The following is a 22,297-nucleotide window of genomic DNA, read 5'->3' on the forward strand; positions in this document are numbered from 1 at the left end:
AAGCCTTTGCTGGTGATGAAGTTTCAAGACGCCTCCTGCATGGAGAAACTAGTCGCAGGCATTGCTCAGGTGTGATTTTGGCCCATTCTTCCACACGAACACTTCTCACATCCTGAAGGTCCCGTGGGCTCCTCCTATGAACTCTGAGCTTTAGCTCCTTCCATACATTTTCTATTGGATTCAGGTCAGGTGATTGCTCTGCCATTCTAGCAGCTTTATTTTCTATCTCTGAAACTAAGGCTAAGTGCCCACGATGCAGAAATGCTCCGGATTTTTTTTGCATCTCCCTGGCAGGGAAAAAGCATGCAGATTTTACGTGCGTTTTTCCCGCCAGGTAGAAGCGTTTGTCAAGCGTTCTTCACATGCATTTCCGCATGCGGGTTATCAAGCGCTTTTCCAAGCGATTTTAGCATCACTTGGAAAGTGCTTGACAACTTGGTCACACTATATAAATCCATGCAACTGGCATGGATTTATATAGTGTGACCAAGTTCATAGTTAAAAAAAAAAAAGAATAAAAATGTTAAAAAAACAAACACATTATACTCACCTTCCGATGGCCCCCGGTCTCCTGTACAGTGCGTCCGGTGTCTTGGGCGGCTCGCGGTGGTGTAAAAGGACCTTCCATGACGTCATATAGTCATGTGACAGGTCACGCGTACCGCCAACTTCAGCGGTCGCGTGACCTGTTACATGACTACATGATGTCATGGAAGGTCCTTTTACACCACCGCGATCCGCCCAAGACACCGGACTCACCATACAGGAGACCGGGGGACATCGGAAGGGGAGTATAATGTTTATTTTTATTTGAATTCTTTTTTAACTACAGGTACTATGGTACCCGGGTATGGAGGAGAGTCTCCTCTTCTCCAGACCTGGGTACCATCCGCTCATTGAATCGCTTAATATCCGCATGTGCACATGTAGTCATGCGGATATTAAGTGACACAATGCAAGTCAATGGCGGTAATTACGCCACGTTTCCGCAAAATTAATGGTGCAGATTTTTCCGCAATGATAATCCGCAGCAGAAATTTCCGCAGCATGTGCACAGCACATGCGGATTATCATTGGGGAACATGGCAGGCCTTATACCAAGCGTTTTTAAGCGCTTCCGCTGTGGAATTGCTGCTGCAGAAACGCTTAAAAAATGCATAGTGGGCACACAGCCTTATTGAGTTTCCTTGGCTGAGTATTTGGGATCATTGTTTTGCTGAAATGTCCACCCTCATTTCATCTTCATCAACCTGGATGATGGCAGCAGATTTTTATCATGAATGTCTCAGTACATTTGTCCATTCATCCTTCCTTCAATCATATGAAGTTTGCCAGTGCCGTATGCTGAAAAACATCCCCACACCATGATGTTCTCACCTCCAAACTTCACTGTTGGTATGGTGTTTTGGGGTGATGTACAGTGCCTTTTGGCCTCCAAACATGGTGTGTATTATGCCAACCAAAGAATTCAATTTTGGTCTCATCTGACCAGTCTATATTCTCCCAGTATTTCACAGGCTTGTCAGTATGTTGTGGAGCAAACTTTAAAAGCGCTTGAACATGCTTTTTGTTCAGCAATGTAGTCTTGAATGGTGAGTGTGCATACTGGCCATGGAGGTTGAGTGCATTACTTATAGTGATATCTGAAACAATTGCACCTGCTGCTTCCAGGACTTTCTGTAGCTCTCCGCAGGGGATCTTTGGCTCTTGGACAACACTTCTGATGCTTTTCACTCCTCTGTCTGAAATCTTGCACGGAGCACCTGGTCGTGGCCGGTTTATGGGGAAATTATATTCTTTCCACTTCCGGATTATGGCCCCAGCAATGATCACTGCAACCTTCAGTAATTTAGAATTTCTTCTGTAACCAATGCCATTTGTATGTTTTGCAACAATAAGGTTGCGAAGGTCTTGAGACAGCTCACTGGTTTTACCCATCATGAGATGTTATATATATATTTATTAATTATGGGGATGCAGAATAGCAAGGAACTAGAGATAGTGTGTATCAATTTGCAGGACCCGGTATAACGCCCACGTCGGTGGTCTGTGTCACTGGATGAGAGAACTGTGGACTAGAAAATTCAACTATTACTGCTACTAACTGCACATTCAGGACCGGCCAAGTGCAGACGTGAAATCCATGGGAATGGGGCCCTATGAGCGGTGGAGGACCCTCTTATATTTTGGCAGTACCCACCCCCCCCCCCACTTACATTCAGTCCCTCTCTGAGGAGCCACTTGTCGCAGGAGGACGGCTGCCCGGGCTGCTTGTGTCTTCTGCCGATCACATGGGGGATGGCTGCTGGGTGGGTGTCGGTGGCTCTGCCGATGCGCAAGGTGTTGGATCCGGGGTGTATGACCACGACGTAGTCGCTCTGTATGTGCTGCCAGACAAGAGGCACAGAGATTAAAAGGAGGGTACATTATATATCCCTGCTGTGTGTAACATAGGCGATCAGAAGATCACAGCTTCTAGTCTCCCATGGAGACTATTGAAGAAAGAAAAATAAAGTTTTTAAAAATATATAAAAGTTTAAATCACCCCTTTTTTGCCCCATTCAAAAAACAATAACTAAAAAAAAAAAAAACATTTGGTATCACCGGGTTCAGAATCACCCAATCTATCAATATGAAAAAAAAAATTAATCCGATCAGTAAACGGCGTAATGAGAAAAAAAATCTAAACATTACGTTTTTTTGGTCGCTGCAACATTGCAATAAAAAGCAATAACGGGCGATCAAAGCACTGTATCTACCCCAAAATGGTATCAATAAAAACATCAGCTCGACGCACAAAAAATAAGGCCTCACCCGGCCCTAGAGCCTGAAAGATGGAGATGCTACGGGTCTGAGAAAATGGCGCCATTTTTTTATTGTTTTAAACTTTGGATTTTTTTTCACCACTTAAATAAATAAGAACCTATACATGTTTGGTGTCTATGAACTCGTAATGACCTGGAGAATCATAATGGCAGGTCAGTTTTACCATATAGTGAACATGGTACAAAAAAAACCCCAAAACATCTGTGGTATTGCACTTTTTTTGCAATTTCACAGCACTTGGAATTTCTTTCCCGTTTTCCAGTACACGATATGGTAAAACCAATGGAGTCATTCAAAAGTACAACTCGTCCCGCAAAAAATAAGCCCTCAGACGGCCATAAAGACCGAAAAATAAAAAAGTTATGGCTCCGGGAAGAAGGGCAGCAAAAAATTAAAATGCAAAATGCCGAGGTGGTGAAGGGGTTAATGGCCCCGTCCTGAACTGGTTGAAGCATGGGAAACGGATGAGAACGGTCGGTGATCGGAGACAAGGACAGAAAATCACTTTTCCTTTTTAATAAATAGTTCAGTTCGTTACAAACGGTCGCGTTTTTATACGCTGGTGTGAACGTTGTCTGAGACTGGGAAGACTTCACCCTACATAGCGTTATCTGCCTCTATCAGAGTGAGGCTCATTCATTCCCCGGGCGGCGCTCACTGTCCCCCCAGTCACCTCCTGCAGATGCTCCGGGATGGCTGCCGGCACTACCGGCCTCTTCACCCCCCGCTGCTCCTTCTCTTTCTCTCTACCGTTTTCCGGTTCCCCCTTTTCAGCTTGTGTCATAGCGACGACCGGGTTGCTGCCGCGCATGCGCGCAGCAGCTTTAACTCCTACCCCTGCCCGAGTTTCAGGAAGAGGGCCAACCAGACCATATCCCTGGGAGAGCGGACAAGCAGCAGCTAATTCCTGGGTGACAGTTCAACGTTATTACAGGAAGATACGTTTCACCAGCTGCAGCCAATCAGCTGCCTCCAACTCGCTGCACACGTGACCAGGATTTCCTCCTGCCGGTCAGGGACTGAGTCACCATACGGAGGAGCGGAGACATGGTGTACATCGCCAACGGTGAGCGCGGCGCTGTGTGCGCCCAGTGCTGTGGCCGAGCAGGGTACTCTGCCTGAAATGGATATAGGTGCAATAATGAGAGTGGTAGTACATGCCTTAAAGGGGAACTGTCCATGTAGACATTGCTGTACAAGCCTCAGAGACCATTATTGCAGAGCAGTAGGGGTTAATCATTGATTGCATTGGCATGACATGCATGATTGACAGCAGCATCTAAGAGGTTAACCTGCAGTGATTGGCGGCAGCGTTATTTCACTGTATGTTGCAGAGCGGCCTGGGCACAGGCGCTGACTCTCCATCTACATTGCTGTAAAAGCCTCAGAGGACACTAGTGCAGAGCAGTAGGGGTTAATCATTGATTGCATTGGCATGACTGACAGCGGCATCTAAGAGGTTAACCTGCAGTGATTGGCGGCAGTGGTATACTGCTGTATGTTGCAGATTGCCGTGACTCCCCATCTACATTGTGCAGTTCCTCTGTTATGCCTCCTAGAAATGTAAGAATAAATTGACAAATGGGTGTTACCATTGGCTGTCCAATCATGCGTATGGACACACCCCATTTGACAAGAAGTGTCCAGAAGGAATAAACGAGGAACAAACTTTGGAGACTAATAAGAGAAAAGATTTTTATGTCTGAAAAAATAGTGACTATTCTGAACAAAAAAGTTCATGAAAAAAAATACACAATTACAAATGTAATAGCGGGGGAAGTGAATTGGTCAGGAATAGTTTACCTAAGACATTGGTAGTGAATTGAGTTTGTAGGACAGTTTACTTTCACACCTTGGTCAGCCACAGGCATTGTTCAATTTCACACCTTGGTTGGCCAGTGTTTACTTTACACATATCACTAATTTAATGAAACTGTACTAATCCTAACTGCCATTCTCAGGTGAGGAGATCCAGACGTTTTGGTTTAAACTTAGGAAAATCACAAAAATAAATGGGTTTCACATACTGCTGTGCCTGCTTTTTTTTCGCTGAAAACCCAGCAAAACCTGATAGCTGCGTTTTTGCACTTACTCATTGCTTTCTAGGGGTGAATCAACGCTGCAAAAACACTGAAAGAAGTGACATGCTGCAGTTTTCCTATTCAGTCAGGGAAAAAACCTCAATGTGTGTGCATGAGATTTCTGAAATCTCATAGCTTTTGCTGGTACTATAAAAAGCAGGTAAAATTTGCATTAAAAAAGCAACGTGTGAACATAGCCTAAGTCCTTGTTCACACACAGCATAAAAGCTGTTTTTTCCACTGCGTTTATTTTCCTGTGCAGAAAATCTGCTGTTTATAGGGGACTATTTAACTTTTTTTACTATGGGTTTAACAACTCTATGCGGATTTTGGTGCAATTCTTTTCCCTGTAGACTTCTATGGGGAACCTCAAAGAACACAGTTGCAGGATCCCGGCGTTCTGCACTGACAAAAAGAATGTGCATAACTTTTTTCGCAACTATGGTTATATTATTTAACGTCAGTTTTTTGTACATATTTATCTGGTAAGTTGAGAATAAATCGTGAATCCTTTTCTTATTTTCTTAATAGGACAAGTGTTGGATGGCCAGCGGAGATCTCCATGGAGGCTCTCCTTCATCACAGACATGTTCTGGGGGATTACAGACTTTATTGTCTTGTTGTAAGTATCGACCTGTTTAGATTTTTTGTAAGGCGTCTTGGCGACACAGTCAGCCGTTGGGGTATACTATATATTATTGCTCGGTCTTGGTATAACAACAGGAAACCGCAACGATCTCAAGACTGAAGAGATGTGGCTGCACAGCACCTCTACAGTCTGTGCTCGGAACTGCAACTTGGCCTCATTTTAGTGATTAGGGCTGAGTTTCTGCACCTGATATAAAAATTCCCAAATACTCGAGAGCTGTGTTTATACAGTTATATGAAAAAGTTTGGGCACCCCTATTAATCTTAAGCTTAATGTTTTATAAAAATTGGTGTTTTTGCAACAGCTATTTCAGTTTGATATCTGTAATAACTGTTGGACACAGTAATGTTTCTGCCTTGAAATGAGGTTTATTGTACTAACAGAAAATGTGCAATCTGCATTCAAACAAAATTTGACAGGTGCATAAGTATGGACACCTCACCAGAAAAGTGACATTAATATTTAGTAGATCCTCCTTTTGCAAAAATAACAGCCTCTAGTCGCTTCCTGTAGCTTTTAATGATTTCCTGGATCCTGGATGAAGGTATTTTTGACCATTCCTCTTTACAAAACAATTCCAGTTCAGTTAAGTTTGATGGTTGCCGAGCATGGACAGCCCTCTTCAAATGATCCCACAGATGTTCAATGATATTCAGGTCTGGGGACTGGGATGGCCATTCCAGAACATTGTAATTGTTCCTCTGCATGAATGCCTGAGTAGATTTGGAGCGGTGTTTTGGATCATTGTCTTGCTGAAAGATCCATCCCCTGCGTAACTTCAACTTTGTCACTGATTCTTGAACATTATTGTCAAGAATCTGCTGATACTGAGTGGAATCCATGCGACCCTCAACTTTAACAAGATTCCCGGTGCCGGCATTGGCCACACAGCCCTAAAGCATGATGGAACCTCCACCCAATTTTACTGTGGGTAGCAAGTGTTTTTCTTGGAATGCTGTGTTTTTTTGCCGCCATGCATAACGCCTTTTTGTATGACCAAACAACTCAATTTTGGTTTCATCAGTCCAGAGGACCTTCTTCAAAAAAGAAATTGGCTTCTCCAAATGTGCTTTTGCATACCTCAGCCGACTCTGTTTGTGGCGTGCTTGCAGAAACTGCTTCTTTCGCATCACTCTCCCATACAGCTTCTCCTTGTGCAAAATGCGTTGTATCGTTGACCGATGCACAGTGACACCATCTGCAGCAAGTTGATGCTGCAGCTCTCTGGAGGTGGTCTGAGGATTGTCCTTGACTGATCTCACCATTCTTCTTCTCTGCCTTTCTGATGTTTTTCTTGGCCTGCCACTTTTGGCCTTAACAAGAACTGTCCCTATGTTCTTCCATTTCCTTACTATGTTCCTCACAGTGGAAACTGACAGATTAAATCTCTGAGACAGCTTTTTGTATCCTTCCCCTGAACAACTATGTTGAATAATCTTTGTTTTCAGATCATTTGACAGTTGTTTTGAGGAGCCCATGATGCCACTCTTCAGAGGAGATTCAAACAGGAGAACAACTTGCAAGTGGCCACTTTAAGTAGCTTTTCTCATGATTGCATACACCTGGCTATGAAGTTCAAAGCTCAATGAGGTTACAAAACCAAAAAAAGTGCTTTAGTAAGTCAGTAAAAAGTAGGTAGGAGTATTTTAAACAAGAAAATGATAAGGGTGCCCATACTTATGCACCTGTCAAATTTTGTTTGAATGCCGATTGCACATTTTCTGTTAGTACAATAAACCTCATTTCAATGCAGAAACATTACTGTGTCCAACAATTATTACATATATCAAACTGAAATAGCTGTTGCAAAAACACCAATTTTTATAAAACATTAAGCTTAAGATTAATAGGGGTGCCCAAACTTTTTCATATAACTGTATGTGGGTGTGGGGGGGGATAAAATACTGCACCGAACTCTAGAAAATTGCATTCCCCTCCCATCTCTGATCTGGTTTTTAAGTAACATTATTGACAAAAAAAAAATCTCCATGTCCCTATAGATTTACATTGACAGAAATGTAATACAAATGTTAGTGCTGGAAATGAGTCTTTTGCATGAACATGATGGAGAATGGTAGAAATAAACCAACTAAAGTCACCAACAACCTACTAACCACCAAATCTAAGCGGCACTACTCTGTCCTCCTCCTCCTGGACCTGTCATCTGCCTTCAAAACAGTGGACCATTCCCTTTTACTACAAACTCTCATCATCACAGACTTAGCCCTATCTTGGATCTCCTCATACCTAACAGACAGGACATTCAGTGTCGCCCACTCACACACCACCTCCTCATCTCACCCCCTATCTGTCAGTGTTCCCCAAGGTTCAGTCATAGGTCTCCTACTCTTCTCCATCTACACCTTCGGCCTGGGACAACTCATAGAGTCTCACAGCTTTCAGTATCACCTCTATGCTGATGACACACAGATCTACCTCTCTGGACCTGATATCACCTCCTTACTAACCAGAATCCCACAATGTCTGTCTGCTATCTCATCCTTCTTCTCTGCCAGATTTCTAAAACTTAACATGGATAAAACTGAATTCATCATCTTTCCACCATCTCATTCAACACCCCCATCTGACCTCTCAACGTCAATGGCTGTTCACTCTCCCCAGTCACACAAGCTCGCTGCCTCGGGGTAACCCTGGACTCTGAGCTCTCCTTCAAACCTCATATCCAAGCCCTCTCCACTTGCTGCCGACTACAACTCAAAAATATCTCCCAGATCCGCACATTCCTCAGCATAGACTCTCTGCAAAAACACTAGTGCCCTCATCATCTCCTGCATCGACTACTGCAACCTCCTGCTCTGTGGCCTCCCTTCTAACACTTTCGCCCCCCTCCAGTCTATCCTACACTCTCTTGCCTGACTAATCCACCTGTCCCCCCGCTATTCCCCGGTCTCTCCTCTCTGTCAATCTCTTCACTGGCTCCTCATTGTCCAGAGACTTCAGTTCAATACCTTAACCATGGCATACAAAGCCATCCACAACCTGTCTCCTCCATACATCTGTGACCTAGTCTCCCGTTACATACCCGCACACAACCTCTGATCCTCACAAGATCTCCTTCTCTACTCCCCTCTTATCTCCTCTTCCCACAATCGCATACAAGATTTCTCCCGTGCATCCCCCCTACTCTGGAACTCTCTACCCCAACATATCAGACTCTCACCTACCGTGGAAGCCTTCAAAAGGAACCTGAAGACCCACCTCTTCCGACAAGCCTACAATCTGCAGTAACCCTCGCTCCACCATACCGCTGCATGACCAGCTGTACCCTCACCTACTGTATCCTCACCAATTCCTTGTAGATTGTGAGCCCTCGCGGGCAGGGTCCTCGCTCCCCCTGTACCAGTCGCTGTCACTTTTTGTTCAAGATTATTGTAAGTGTTTTTGCTATGTATACTCCCTTTTCACATGTAAAGCGTCATGGAATAAATGGCACTATATTAATAATGTCTTAACTATTATTTTTTTATTTTTAGCTTTCAGAGTATGATTCGGCCTGACTTGACAAGAAGAGGGTGTTCAAGCTCCTTATCCAGCTCGGGATATGATGATGGAAGAGGGTAATGTCCTACATGGTTAAATGCCCTAATATGACATGGGTGGTCTAGTAGAGTGATTCTCTTCTAAGGGAGCTACATTTAGATGGGCTATCCTAGTTTTAGGAGTCCAACTCCTGGGACCCCAGCTGATTAGATGTCTGATAAGGGGATTGCAGCATTTAGTTCCATGCAAAGCACGGCTTTGTACATCTTGTACTGGATCTGACTGCTACGTCAGTTTAGTGAAGTGCCAAGAACATTTTTCTTAAGTTCCAAACAAGTCAAAAACTAACTCCACTTTTAGAAAACTTTAGTCTATGACATGTGAGAAGTTTTGATTGGCAACATTCTTGTTGCTGAGACCCCCAATGATGACTAAGATAGAGGGGTAGAAAGGCGGAGCCCCTCGTCCGGTCTCTTTGGCGGAGCCCCTCGTCCGGTCTCTTTGGCGGAGCCCCTCGTCCGGTCTCTTTGGCGGAGCCCCTCTGGCCTATGATTTTTTAGCTTTAAGTTTGATACTTGGCACCTAGACTTCTACATTTCAAAAGTTTTTCTAATAGTCCACTAATACTTAAGGTTTGGCACCCCCATTGCATTTTATCAGTAAGTACTAGTACCAAGATGTCTTGAAATCGCCTTCATACTGTATATTATATATTGCAGTCCTCCGGGATATCCACGTCGTAGAATGGGACGTATCAACCATGGATCTGGCCCCAGCCCTCCACCAATGGCAGGAGGTGGATGAGGAAGGTACGCTGCGATGAGAATGATTGCAGTGTGATTGCAAGTAGATCATTTAACCTGCTTTATTCTAGTGAAATCATAGGTTAAGTTTTGCTTCTGTACTTGATAGCCTCGAGGAGGTTATTAGTTTGGGTTACCCCCTACCATCCCCGCCTTCATTTTTTATTAGCTCCCCATGGGACTTGAACCTGCGATCGCAATCCTGTAATATTGCATTGTATTGTAAAACCACCCATCTCCTATGAAGCCCAGTCACAGGTGTACAAAGATGGCAGATGACCATGCCACTGCCACCCCACAGTGGGGCCCGGAAGCAACATCTTCCTCCATTTCCAACCTCTTAAATGCCATAGTCACGATTGACAACAGCATCTAAGATGTTCAACAGCGAGGGCTGGCTGTATAACACAGCCAGCACGTCCAGAGTAGTGTTGAGCCACCCCCGTAGTGTTCGAGTTCGGTTCGGTTCGTCGAACACCCGTGTGTTCGCCGAACTGTTCGTCGAACACCGTTAAAACCGATGGCAGGCAAACAAAAACACATAGAAACACATAGAAAACACCTTCAAAGGTGTCCAAAAGCTGACAAACTGCTCTGAAGACACAACTAACACATGGAAAAGTGACAAGTACATATAGTCATCCGAAAAGAAAAGAGGTGGAGGAGTAAAAGGAGGGGGAGACACAGATATAGGCATGTCATGCCCTTCTAAAATCCAAAAAGTGAGAAGCCGACACGTTCAGTCCGCTCCTGCCCGTGCCACCTCCGTGTCGCCGGGTTTGTGCCAGAGCCGCGGTGAACCCTGACGGCCAGTCCCCCTCTCCCAATACTGGTGCCTGTCCGCTGGTGGGTCGAGCGAGCCCCCCTGTGGTGGAGGCAGCTCTAAGCTTTTTAATTTAAATTGTCTCTCTAATTTGAATGAGTACACTTTAAATCCATTTACAAGGATCTATTGGAGGGCAAGTCTCATGCCAGCAGACGCGTAATTCCAGCTCCAGTAGCGTCCACTAAAGCTGCTGCAGTTAAAAAGCTTTTATAAGGATCGAGCTCGGCTGTCCACCGCAAGGCATCCTACTGCCAGTCCCAGCCCCTATGCCTTGGGGTGCCTCCTGATGCTCTTCACTGAGTATCCCTTGGTCCCGAAGCATTTCCTTTGAAAAAATTAAGTGTCAAAACTACAGGTGGTGTAGCTTGCTTAACAGCCAGGATAATCCGCTGACTAGCAGACACTGCTACTAGGCACAAAGTATTTCCTGGGCTAGATGCAGTTTAAAATTTGTAATTAGATACTCTCGTTGGATGCTGAGAAAGCATTCCATAGAGTCTCCTGGCACGCCATATATGATTCTCTTAAAAAGCTTGGGGTAGGGGTCTAGGGGACCCTTTTATAGCCAAAATCACGACCCTGTATCGCAATACGTCACCTAGGCTGAATATAAATGGAACTGTATTACCCTGAGGGCTCGGTTGCTACAGAGGTATTGCACCTCACCCAGAGGTGTGATATCTCACTCTCAGGTAAGGATGGAGTGTGGATCAGGACCCGACACCTGCATGCATTACACCACATTGCCGTGGGGCAGGGCGACCAATATGCCCCTGAGATGGGCACGACAGTCCCTGTCCCTGGCTGGAGTGGGGAGAGGGAACACTGAGGAAGGGGAACCCTGTAGTGCAGGAGCAGGGAGGAAGCAGTTCCTGGGTGCATTGAGAAGGGAGTATAAAAGGTGGGCACCATCTTAGTTCAGTGCAGAGAAGTCTGAGCAGAAGTGGCAGGGAGTAGGGGCTCTGCATGAGCTCTGCTCCGGAGGCGGGCCTAGTAACAGAGGCCCAGGCCTGGAAGAGGGAGAAGGAAGGAAGAGGAGCGGAGAAGGCTCCAGGAACGAGGAATGAAGGGATCCCAGGGGTGCGGACGGGCGAGTCGCCACCGCACGCCCGAATCCACCTGCGTGGAGGGGTCAGGCCAAAGGGGGAGACCGGTCCCCGAACTAGTGGAGGCAGGAAACGACCCTCAGCTAGAAACCGGAGGCTGTGACATTTTATGTGGCGCAGCCCCTCGCTACACCCGCTAGGAAGGCACCACATAGGGTCAGGGAAACTGGCGCCAAGTTTACCAAGAGGAGGCCCGAGGCAGCCGGACAGAAGGGTTGGTAAGAAAGGCCAGACAAAGGACACACAAAGGGGGTCCTGTGAAGCGCTCCAAAGTTATCTGGGAGTTGTCTGAGCCCCTCACCTGGTGAGCACAGTACGACGTGGGCAGCCGTTACCTGCAGACGTGGTCTGGATAATAAGAACTGTGAGTAAAGGCCCTGGACTGCATCACTGACTCCGTGTCGTTACTGCTGCTGCCCTGCACCATCACCCCCATCCTCCGCATACACTGCCCTGAGGCTATACTCCTCCCGTGGGGAGTTATGCTACGCTCTGCTGCACCCACAACACCAGCCTCAGCGGTCTGCCCTGGAGCGGCGGTTCACTCTGACCGCAATCCACGGGTGGCGTAGTCGGACATTTAAACATCAAAACCACATAAATAGTTCCGCCACTGGTTTGACCGCCCTGAGCCACGGAACCGGGTTGCCGCCACGGAGACTACAACCACCAGCATCCACCAAAAAGGGTCCGGCTCCGGGTGTCCCAAGGCCCAGGGGGCGCGTCAGAACATTTTCATCACCTTTCACAATCACCAATGGGACAAGGCAGGGATGTTCTCTGTCCCCTCTCTTATACATCCTAGTGACGGAGCACCTGCTCTCATCAATTCGCCATAACCCCAATATTAGGTGGATTGAGGTGGGAGGCACCGAGTACAAGTACTCTCTATTTGCTGATGATGTCCTAGTATATATCACTCAATCACATATATCCATCCATGATGTTATGGCTGAAATAGATCACTTTGTTACATGGTCAAATTTTAAAATCAATGCAGCGAAGTCTGAGGCCCTCGATGTCTCCCTCCCCAAATCCATATAGGATTCCATCCAGTCCAACTTTCCCTTTGCCTGGCCCTCACAGGGTATCAAATACTTAGGAATTCCGATTCATAGAGACCTCTCCCATCTATGTTATCTTAATTTTGGGCCCTTTATTGAACAACTCCATACAGACCACGGTTGGCAAGTTAGAACTGTAAGATTCACTACGTGAACCACTGGTGTTTTGTGGAAAAGCACATGTACACTGTGTTCCAAATTATTATGCAAAAAGTGTTTAGGAGTGATAAGGGAAGAATTTGTTTGTTTGTCAGTTAAACTCATTGATGGTGATGTGTGTCAGGGCTCTTTATATCACTGTAAGCAATTGCAGACACCTGTGCTAATTAGTTTGGCAGGTGTGTCCAATGAAAGGCAAGACTACTTAAGAAGGCTGTCTCACATTATTAAGCAGCCTACATTTTCTGCCAAAATGGGAAAGAAAAAGGATGTGTCGGCTGCTGAGAAGCAACAAATTGTGGAGTGTTTAGGTCAAGGCATGACTACAATCAACATTGTGCGATGATCAGGATGAAGTGTCTTGGCAATCAAGAAGTATGTAGCTGATTCACAGTACACACGTTTGGGTGCTGATAAGGGCAAATTGAGGACTCTTCCCTACAAGCAATTACGTCAGGTTAAAAGAGCAGCGGCAAAAAAGCCTTGTCATAGCAGCAGACAAGTTTTTGAAGCATCTGTTGCCTCCAACGTCCCCGAACAACAAGATGCAGGGTCCTTCAGAGGTTTGCCGCTGTGCATACGCCATCCTGTCGACCTCCTCTATCCACTTCACACAAGCAGAAACGTCTCCAGTGGGCCAAACATTACATGAAGACTGATTTCAAAACTGTTTTGTTCACGGATGAGTGCCGTGCAGCGCTCGATGGTCCAGATGGATGGAGTGGAGGATGGCTGGTTGATGGACACCCCACGCAAACACGGCTACAGCGCCAACAAGGAGGAGGTGGAGTAATGTTTTGGGCTGGAATCATGGGGAGAGAGATTGTCGGCCCCTTTAGGATCCCTGAAGGCGCTAAAGATGAACTCCATAATGTATGTGGATTTTCTCAAACAGCACTTCCTGCCATGGTTCAAGAAGAAGAACCGTGTATTTCACGGCAAGATCATTTTTTTGCATGATAATGCACCATCTCATGCTGCACATAAAACATCTGCATCTCTGGCTGATATGGGCATAAAAGGGGACAAACTTATGGTGTGACCCCCATGCTCCCCTGACCTCTACCCCATTCAGAACCTCTGGAGCATCATCAAAAGGAGTGTCTATGATGGCGGGAGGCAGTTCACATCTAAGCAACAGCTCTGGGAGGGTATTCTGTCCTCATGCAAAACAATTGAAGCAGAAACCATCCAAAACCTGACAAATTCAATGGACGAGAGAGTTCAGAAGCTCCTTTCGAACAAGGGGTCCTATGTGAAAATGTAACATCACCTAGAATAAAGTTTTGAGTTGAAAACTGTTTGATTTCAGTTTCTAATAACCTGCTAATGCTTATAATTTCAAAAATGACCATTTTTTTGGTCTTTATTAAAATGAAAAGGTTGATCGAAAAGTTTGGGGGATCTAAGAGTGTGGCAACCCAGTAGTCATGATTACTTCGAATTCTGACAATATGAGGGTCATGTTGCAGGTAGTGCAGCAAGAAGGCACTTATGTGTCTTGCGCATCTCGGAGCCCCAAAATTATTTTCCGGGCTAGATGCAGCTAAAAATTATTATTAATTTTAAATCTGGTGGAGCTTAGTATAGATGGCCTAATAGGATCAGTGCTGCACACTGCTACAAAGCCCAAATTATTTTCCAGCCAAGATACAGATAAACATGATTAGTAATTTGAAAGCTTAAAACGGTTGGTAGGGTGATTTTAACCAATCATCCATCTTTTACTCTCCCCAGGATGACACAGGGGTAGAAAAGTCGTTTCGGATCCATGATTTGTTCATCTTTATGAACATGAGTCTGTCTACATTATCAGTGGAGAGCCGCGTGCGCTTATCTGTCAGCACACCACCAGCAGCGCTGAACACACGTTCAGACAGAACGCTGGCTGCAGGGCATGACAAGATCTCCAAGGCGTAAGTGGCTAGCTCCGGCCATTTATCCAGATTGGAAGCCCAAAAAGAGCAAGGGTCCAGTGACACAGTCATGGCTTCAATGTTTACTTGGAGATACTCCTGTACCATCGTCTCTAGGCGTTGACTATGTGTCAGACTTCTTTTCTCCTGTGGCCTTGCAAAGGATGGGCTAAAAAAGTGGTGAAATGATTGCGCAAAATTGATGTTACCAGCAGATACTGTGGTTCTGTTACGGTTTGAGTGCTGAACACTTGACGGTCCCACGGTTGGCAAGTTGGAACTGTGAGATTCACTACGTGCACCACTGGTGTTTTGTGGAAAAGCACATGTAAGATTCTGCAACAGTCTCTGCTGATACTCCTGCATGCGTGCATCCCTTTCTATGGCAGGAATAATTTCTGCAAATTTACTTTTGTACCAGGGATCTAACAGTGTGGCAACCCAGTAGTCAGGATTATTTCTAATTCTCCCAATTCGAGGGTCATGTTGCAGGTAGTGCAGCAAGAAGGCACTTATGTGTGTTGCGCATCCAGAAGCACCAAGTCCCTGTTGTGTTGGTGGCGAGGTAACAATCATGCTTCCTTCCTCTGTCCTCTCCCCCCAACCTCGCACAACAGAAATGTGATCAAGGTCTCCCTCATCTGATGAGTCTTCCATCAGTTCGTCCTCCACTTCTTCCTGGGCTCCTGCACCTTCCTCACTAGTTTGGCTGCTACCATGCGCCCTGGTAAAACCATCTCCCCCACCCTCACATGCCTGCCGCCTTGGTGCTGCCGACCGTCTGGACCTTGCAGATATTAGCCCTTCCGCATACAACTCCTCCTCCTCTACTTCCTCCACCTCCTCTTGTGCCGCCACCTGACTCCGAATTCTGTTTAACATGTGCTCCAGCATGTAAATCACCGGAATAGTCATGCTGATAATGGCATCGTCAGCACTAAACATCTTCGTCGCCATTTCAAAACTGTGCAGAAGGGTGCATAGGTCCCTGATCTGAGACCACTCCTCCAGCGTGATTTGCCCCACCTCTGGATCTCGTTGGCCCAGGCTATACGTCAGAACGTATTGCACCAGGGCTTGTCGGTGCTGCCACAGTCGCTGCAACATGTGCAGAGTTGAATTCCACCGGGTAGGCACATCGCATTTTAGCCGGTGAAGTGGCAGGCCCAATGACTTCTGTAGAGATGTAAGTCGCTGAGCTGCGGGATGCGAACGGCGGAAGTGAGCACACAGCGACCGTGCCCTCTGCAGAAGGCCATCTAGTCTGGGATAGTGGGCTAAAAATTGCTGGACAACCAGGTTCAACACGTGAGCCATACAAGGCACGTGTGTGACATTGCCCCGGCGAAGGGCCGCACCCAGGTTTTCAGCATTGTCGCACACGGCCTTCCCTGGTTTCAGGTCCAGTGGAGACAACCATTCATGAAATTGGTTCTCCAGAGCTGACCACAACTCCTCAGCTGTGTGACTCACATTTCCCAGACATTTCAAAGTAAAAACAGCCTGATGACGTTGAGCCCTACTGCCAGCATAGTAAGGTGTGCAGGATCCCTTCTGCGCAGTTAGAAAGCTTGTGGCATGACCAGACAGGCTTTGGGTGCAGGTGGAAGACCGAGAGGAGGTTGAGGAGGCAGAAGCAGTGGAGGAACTTTGACATAAAGAGGATTGACGCACAACTCGTGGGAACGGCAAGACTTGGACAGCAGCCCCTTGTCCTGCTGTCACCATAGTTACCCAGTGCCCAGTCAGCGACATGTAACGCCCCTGTCCGTGCCTACTCGTCCAAGTGTCTGTGGTGAAATGCACCCTGTCACACACACAGTTTCTCAAAGAAGCGGTGATGTTGTGTGCGACATGCTGGTGGAGCGCAGGCACACCTTTCTTTGAGAAGTAGTGCCAACTGGGCATCTGGTACTGGGGCACTGCGACGGACATAAGGTCTTGAAAATCCTCTGTGTCCACCAGGCGGAAAGGCAGCATTTCTGTAGCCAAGAGCTTGCAGATGGTGAAATTCAACCTCTTAGCTTTCTCATGGCTAGGAGGAAATGGTCTTTTACTTGTCCACATCTGAGGGACCGAGGGCTGGCTATTGTGCTTAGACGGGGTTGATAAGGGTGTCCCCGGCAAACTGCCGGTCTGTGAGGAAGATGCAGGCGGACATGTTAGGTTGCCTTGATCCAAAGGTGGTGCTATCGATGTCGGACAGCGCTCAACACCAGCTGGTGTTACCACCTCCAAAGAAAATGATGACCTGCCAATCACGCTGGCTGTTGCGGGTAAAGAGGTGGCAGGTCTGCGCCCCAAAACAGGTGTGACTGCTGTCCCCCCAGTCACAGAGGATGAAGAGGCCGCGGATGCACAAGATATGGCAGACGGTGGTTGGCTAGGCCGCATTGTAGCACACTGAGCTTCCCACTGCAACTTATGCTTCATGTCCATGTGCCGGTTCATGCATGAAGTACTCAAACTATGTATTTTTTGGCCTCTACTTAGCTTTTGCTGACAAATGTTACAGATAACACGAGTTGGGTCATCTTTATCGATCTGAAAAAATGCCCAGGCTATGCAAGGCTTAGCACCCATGCGACCTGAAGAGCCACCACGACTTGTGGTGAGAGGCAGAGTTGTGTTTGAGGATGCAGTTGTTGACGTGCTTCCAGTACTACGTCTCTGTCCAGGAAGGCGCAACCTGACCTCGTCGTCACTAGCATCTTCCTCCACCTCCTCTGCTGACCTCATCTCTTGGCTGACTGTGGGTTGACAGTAAGTGGGATCTCCAACCTCATCATCATCACCCTGTGCGTTATCACACCCGTCGTCCTCAGAGCCATCCTGTTCCTGCCCTGACAAAAAACTAAAGTTGTCGCTCCAATCAGGTATTTGAGTCTCATCATCGTCTTCCTCATTGTCTCCACCAACAGGAGTTACAGTTTGGGAATGAGGGTCTACATTATGGTCAGAACCTTCTGCGTCTGGTCCTGGATCCGACTCATAAAGATTCTGGGCATCAGTGCAGATCATTTCCTCGTCTGGATTCACAGAAGCGCTGGAGTCGACCTCTGATTCCCAGGCTATAGTATGAGTAAACAGCTCTGCAGACTCAACCATCTGTTCTACCTCATACTCAGACGGGCAGCTGGAGATTTGGGAGCTGTGAGGAAGCAAGTGCGATTGGGGTAACACCTTTGAGGACTGGAGTATTTGTGATGTTGAAGTTGATGTGGAGGAGAGCCCACTTAAAGGAGCACTTGATATCTGTTGAAGCACCTGCTGTTTTTGTGCCTCATCTGGAATTTGTAGCGATTGGCGTGGCCGTAAGAAAGGGATCTTATCACATTGTCCGCTAAAAGAAGTAGACATTTTAGTTTGGCTGGAAGATGGTCTTTCTTCTGCAGATGTTACTGTTGCTTTAACACCTACCCCACGGACACAACCTTTTTTCCCCTTCCCAACACGCCTATTCCCCTTTCCACCAGCAGCAGGCCTTTTTCCACTCATTTTGGTGGTTAACTAATTCACAACTCTGGAGTTGTTTGCACAAAAAAACAATGGATGGGAACCGAGCAGAGCTGAGTGGCCAAACTGTGGTATTAGGCCAAAACTATTGGCTGGGTTAGATGCAGAAAAAAATTATATTCAATTTGCAACCTGATGGAGGTCAGTATAGATGGACTAATACAACAAGTCCCACACACAGCTAGAAGCCCAATATTTTTTCAGAGCTAGATGCAGATAAAAATAATTTTTAATTTGCAACCTGATGGAGGTCAGTATAGATGGACTAATAGAATGATGCTATGCCCAAAAGATTTTACTTCATTAGGTGCAGTAAAAAAATTGGTATTCTATACACAGGTGGTATATCTTGCAACACAGATAGGCTACTCCACTGACTAACACACTCTGCAATAGGCCAAAAAGGATTAGCTTTGCTAGATTCAGCCAAATGCTGTGAAAAAAACTTGCACAGCACTGACACAGACCTGCCTGGCAAAAACTGATAGGAACTGATGTAACCTAGTCCTGAAAAGGACTGCAATTACAATTAGACTTTACTCCCACAACCTATCTATTTAAGAGCACAGACCTGCCTGATAAAAGTCGTAGGAAATGCTGTAACCTAGTCCTTAAAAGGACTGCAATCACAACTATTCCCTACTCCCAAGCTATCTGTAGATTTGTGCGAAAATTGGCTTGAAATTAACAAGGTATAGCGCACACAGCAACAGCGTCGCCGTCTAACACGCAGCTGCAGCAGTGAGAAAATGGTGGCGACGGGGAAAATGGCTTGGTCTTATAGGGCAAGGACATGTGACATACACTGCCAATGACACATGCCCTTGCTTGTGTGAAAAAAAGCACTTCGCTCCGTGTGTGCGCTGCTGATAGGCTGACAGATTGCATCTCCCCACTGTAAATGCTGGAAAGAGAAAAAAAAATGGAGATCTTCATTGTTCCTGCAGAGATCCATCCCCTGCCCCTCCCCCCACCCCGCTGTACACTCAAACTGCGTATTAACATTAATTTTCATCATTACTGAGAAAAAATCCAGTTATGATTTTGGTGCACGAACAGTTATCGAACATAACCTCGAACAGCCGAATTTTTCTCAAATTGTTCGTGTTCGCCGAACGGCTCGAACACCGCCCAAAACAGCTCGAATTTGAGATTGGCGAACAGTTTGAGTAGAACACCGCTCATCTCTAGTCCAGAGCCTGCTGCAGACATATCTGTGTATGGCGGATGTCGCAAAATGAATAGTCGGCAAAAAAGGGGGCCCCTATACTTGCCCAGGTTCAACAGGGGTGGGGGCTAGCTCTAACATGAGCCATATTTTTCATTTTGCTCCAGGAGGGCGCTTGGTCTATCGGTAAAAGAAAATAAGCATTAATGAGTGAGAAAGGGGCATGGCCTGAAATGCGGCCTACATTTTTGGTGTAAATTACTGGGGCAAAGTAAGCACACCCCTTGTATTTTACTTAAAGAGGACCTCTAGGCAAAAGCTAAATTTACTCCAAGAGATCCCATGTTGTCTCTTATTAGGCCTCAGCTGAAGCCTGTGCTGCCATAGCAACAGCCCTAGATGCCATCAGTATCACGTAATGTTACAATGATGACTACTCCCCTGCAGGACTTTAAGACACCAGTGATGATGGGACTGGGATAAATATGATATAAAGTCAACTCCGCTTTATGTCTGTCAGGCTCCATGTTGTGTACACGCCCACTGATAATCTATACAGGGAAATGGTAGCGCCATTTTTTTTTTTTTTTTAATTACAATATTAATTTTACTATGTAATATACTGGAAAACGGGAAAAAATTCCAAGTGCGGTGAAATAGTGGAAAAAAAACAAAACCACAATTCTGCCATTGTTTATTTGTTTTTACAAAGTTCATTTCGTGGTGAAAATGACCTGAAAGAAAGAATCTGTAGATCACTGTGATTTCCGTGCTTCTAAGTTTCTAGGGGTTTTTTTTTTTTTGTTTTTTTTTTTAAAGATATTAGCCGTAGAAAAAAAAAAAGTTTATCTCCATTTTATATTTCCCTTTTCGATGTACCCATGTGAGGTAATTTTTATGTCTCCTTTTTTATGCTTTTTTTTTTTTTTTTTTGCATGCCAAACTATAGATCATATGGATACCATTTTGGGGTACATATAGTATTTTAATTGCATTTTTTAGGGGGGTGCGTCAATTAAGAAAACAGCAATTTTAGCATTTGACTTTTTTCTTTTTTTGTGCTTCATGTATTGCTTAAATAATAATATTATGTTGTTGTTGTTGTTGTTATTATTTATTATTATTATTAGACTTTTACGAACCCAACATTAACAAATGCTTATTTTTTTTTTTTTTTAAATCTCCTTTCTTTTCAATTGGAACAAGGTGGCTGACTTAAATATATATATATTTTTTTTTAATAATTTTGAAAACTTTATTTCAATGTTTTACTTTATGTCCTATGTTTCTGTATTCTGCTGCTCTCAGATTTCATAAAACGCCTACATGAGTATAAGGAGCTATATATAAGGGGCCAAAATGCATCAATAAATTCAAGAATACCTAAATAGAAATGTGCAAGGCTTAAGATCAATAAAAATATTTATTGGATAACAAAATAATTAAAAGCATAAAAATAGACCTACAAAAGGTAGGTAAGTGATGATAATAAAACTCCATTGTGTGAATACTACAAATCTCTACAGAGTTTATATTGTGTTCAATCACAGTGTTGAGGACTGATAATCAAAAAGGTACAAGCCAGTGCTGTGTAAGTTAAGGCCCTTTAAGGTACATACAGATAAACAGGGAGAAAATAATATCATATGAGAATCCACATAATGATAACAATTCACAGTGGCATGGAGTACATTTTACAAAGAAAATGTACCCGACGCGCGTTTCGCATCAAGCTTCATTAGGGGCCTTATACAGCACTGGCTATTTTGGCTTGTACCTTTTTAGTATCCATCCTCAATACCATGCTTGCTCATAATATAACTCTATTGATTTGTCGTATTCATACAAGGGAGTTTTATTATTATCACTTACCTACATTTTAGTATTTTGTATGTCTATTTTTATGCTTTAATTATTTTGTTATCCAATAAAGGAAAATTATTTTTTTATTTATTGAAACCTGATAATGGATTCCCTTTTAATAGAATTTTATTTTCTCTTTTTCAGGTAAACGCCTGACTCATGGAGGCAGGCAAATAGAGAAGAACGTGAAGCGGTAAAAGGAAAGAGCACATTACGCTGTTCATGGTTTTCTCTACCTGTGTGATGCTCTGCAGCCATGCAGATGTATGATGTTGTGCCGGGCAATCCTTATCCAGGATCCAGTACGGCTGATGAAGCACTTGTAAAAGTGTACATGTAATTTTTGTAGTACGATGTGTCTTATCTGGATATTAGAACATAGGTGAAGTATGGACAGACGGGGTGATAACGACTGTGTGACCTCCCCCATCATCTACAAAGTCTAAAGTCTTTTCTGAAGATGACTCTGGGATCCGTCAACAGCACAATGCCTTTTTTTTTTTTTTTTTTTTTTGCATGTCATATAATTTATTTTCATGGTGTATAACATTTTTTTTCCATGTTGGCCTTATAAGCATTGTATTTGGTTTTGATATTTCCGCCGAACCATAGTCGCCATTTTTTTTCCTAATTCGGCAGTCTTGTCTTATAGATTTTCTCTATATTATATGCTTTTTCTATAGATGCAATATAACCATACTGCTTCTTTATAGTCATGTAAATACTTCAGCACCGATTCATCAAAACCGACGTTGTTGAAGTCAGACACTCTTGATTAATTAAGAGGTGCAGGACTCTCAATGAATCATGCGCGTCTGA

At 44.9% G+C, this 22,297-nt stretch overlaps 2 protein-coding genes across 2 annotated transcripts in view; one reads left to right on the forward strand and one right to left on the reverse strand.

Annotated features, from left to right (window-relative positions):
* Positions 1-3,766, reverse strand: part of ACTR8 (actin related protein 8) — a 26,305-nt gene extending 22,539 nt beyond the window's left edge. Inside the window, exons 1-2 of the mRNA XM_073644581.1 lie at positions 3,500-3,766; positions 2,217-2,387 (exon numbers count right to left, since the gene is read on the reverse strand). Of these exons, the coding sequence (XP_073500682.1) occupies positions 2,217-2,387; positions 3,500-3,637 (309 nt within the window). The 5' untranslated portion in view covers positions 3,638-3,766. The remainder of the gene's footprint in view (positions 1-2,216; positions 2,388-3,499) is intronic.
* SELENOK (selenoprotein K) lies at positions 3,740-21,652 on the forward strand. Its single transcript, XM_073644582.1, has 5 exons — positions 3,740-3,892; positions 5,439-5,529; positions 9,051-9,134; positions 9,777-9,866; positions 21,623-21,652. The coding sequence occupies exons 1-5, from the start codon at positions 3,874-3,876 to the stop codon at positions 21,624-21,626; spliced, it is 288 nt and encodes a 95-aa protein (XP_073500683.1). The 5' UTR covers positions 3,740-3,873; the 3' UTR covers positions 21,627-21,652.
* Positions 21,653-22,297: the final 645 nt, after the last annotated feature.

Source organism: Phyllobates terribilis, unplaced genomic scaffold (assembly GCF_046119375.1).
Source record: "Phyllobates terribilis strain yellow unplaced genomic scaffold, ASM4611937v1 Scaffold_8__6_contigs__length_399053987, whole genome shotgun sequence".
NCBI lineage: Eukaryota > Metazoa > Chordata > Amphibia > Anura > Dendrobatidae > Phyllobates > Phyllobates terribilis.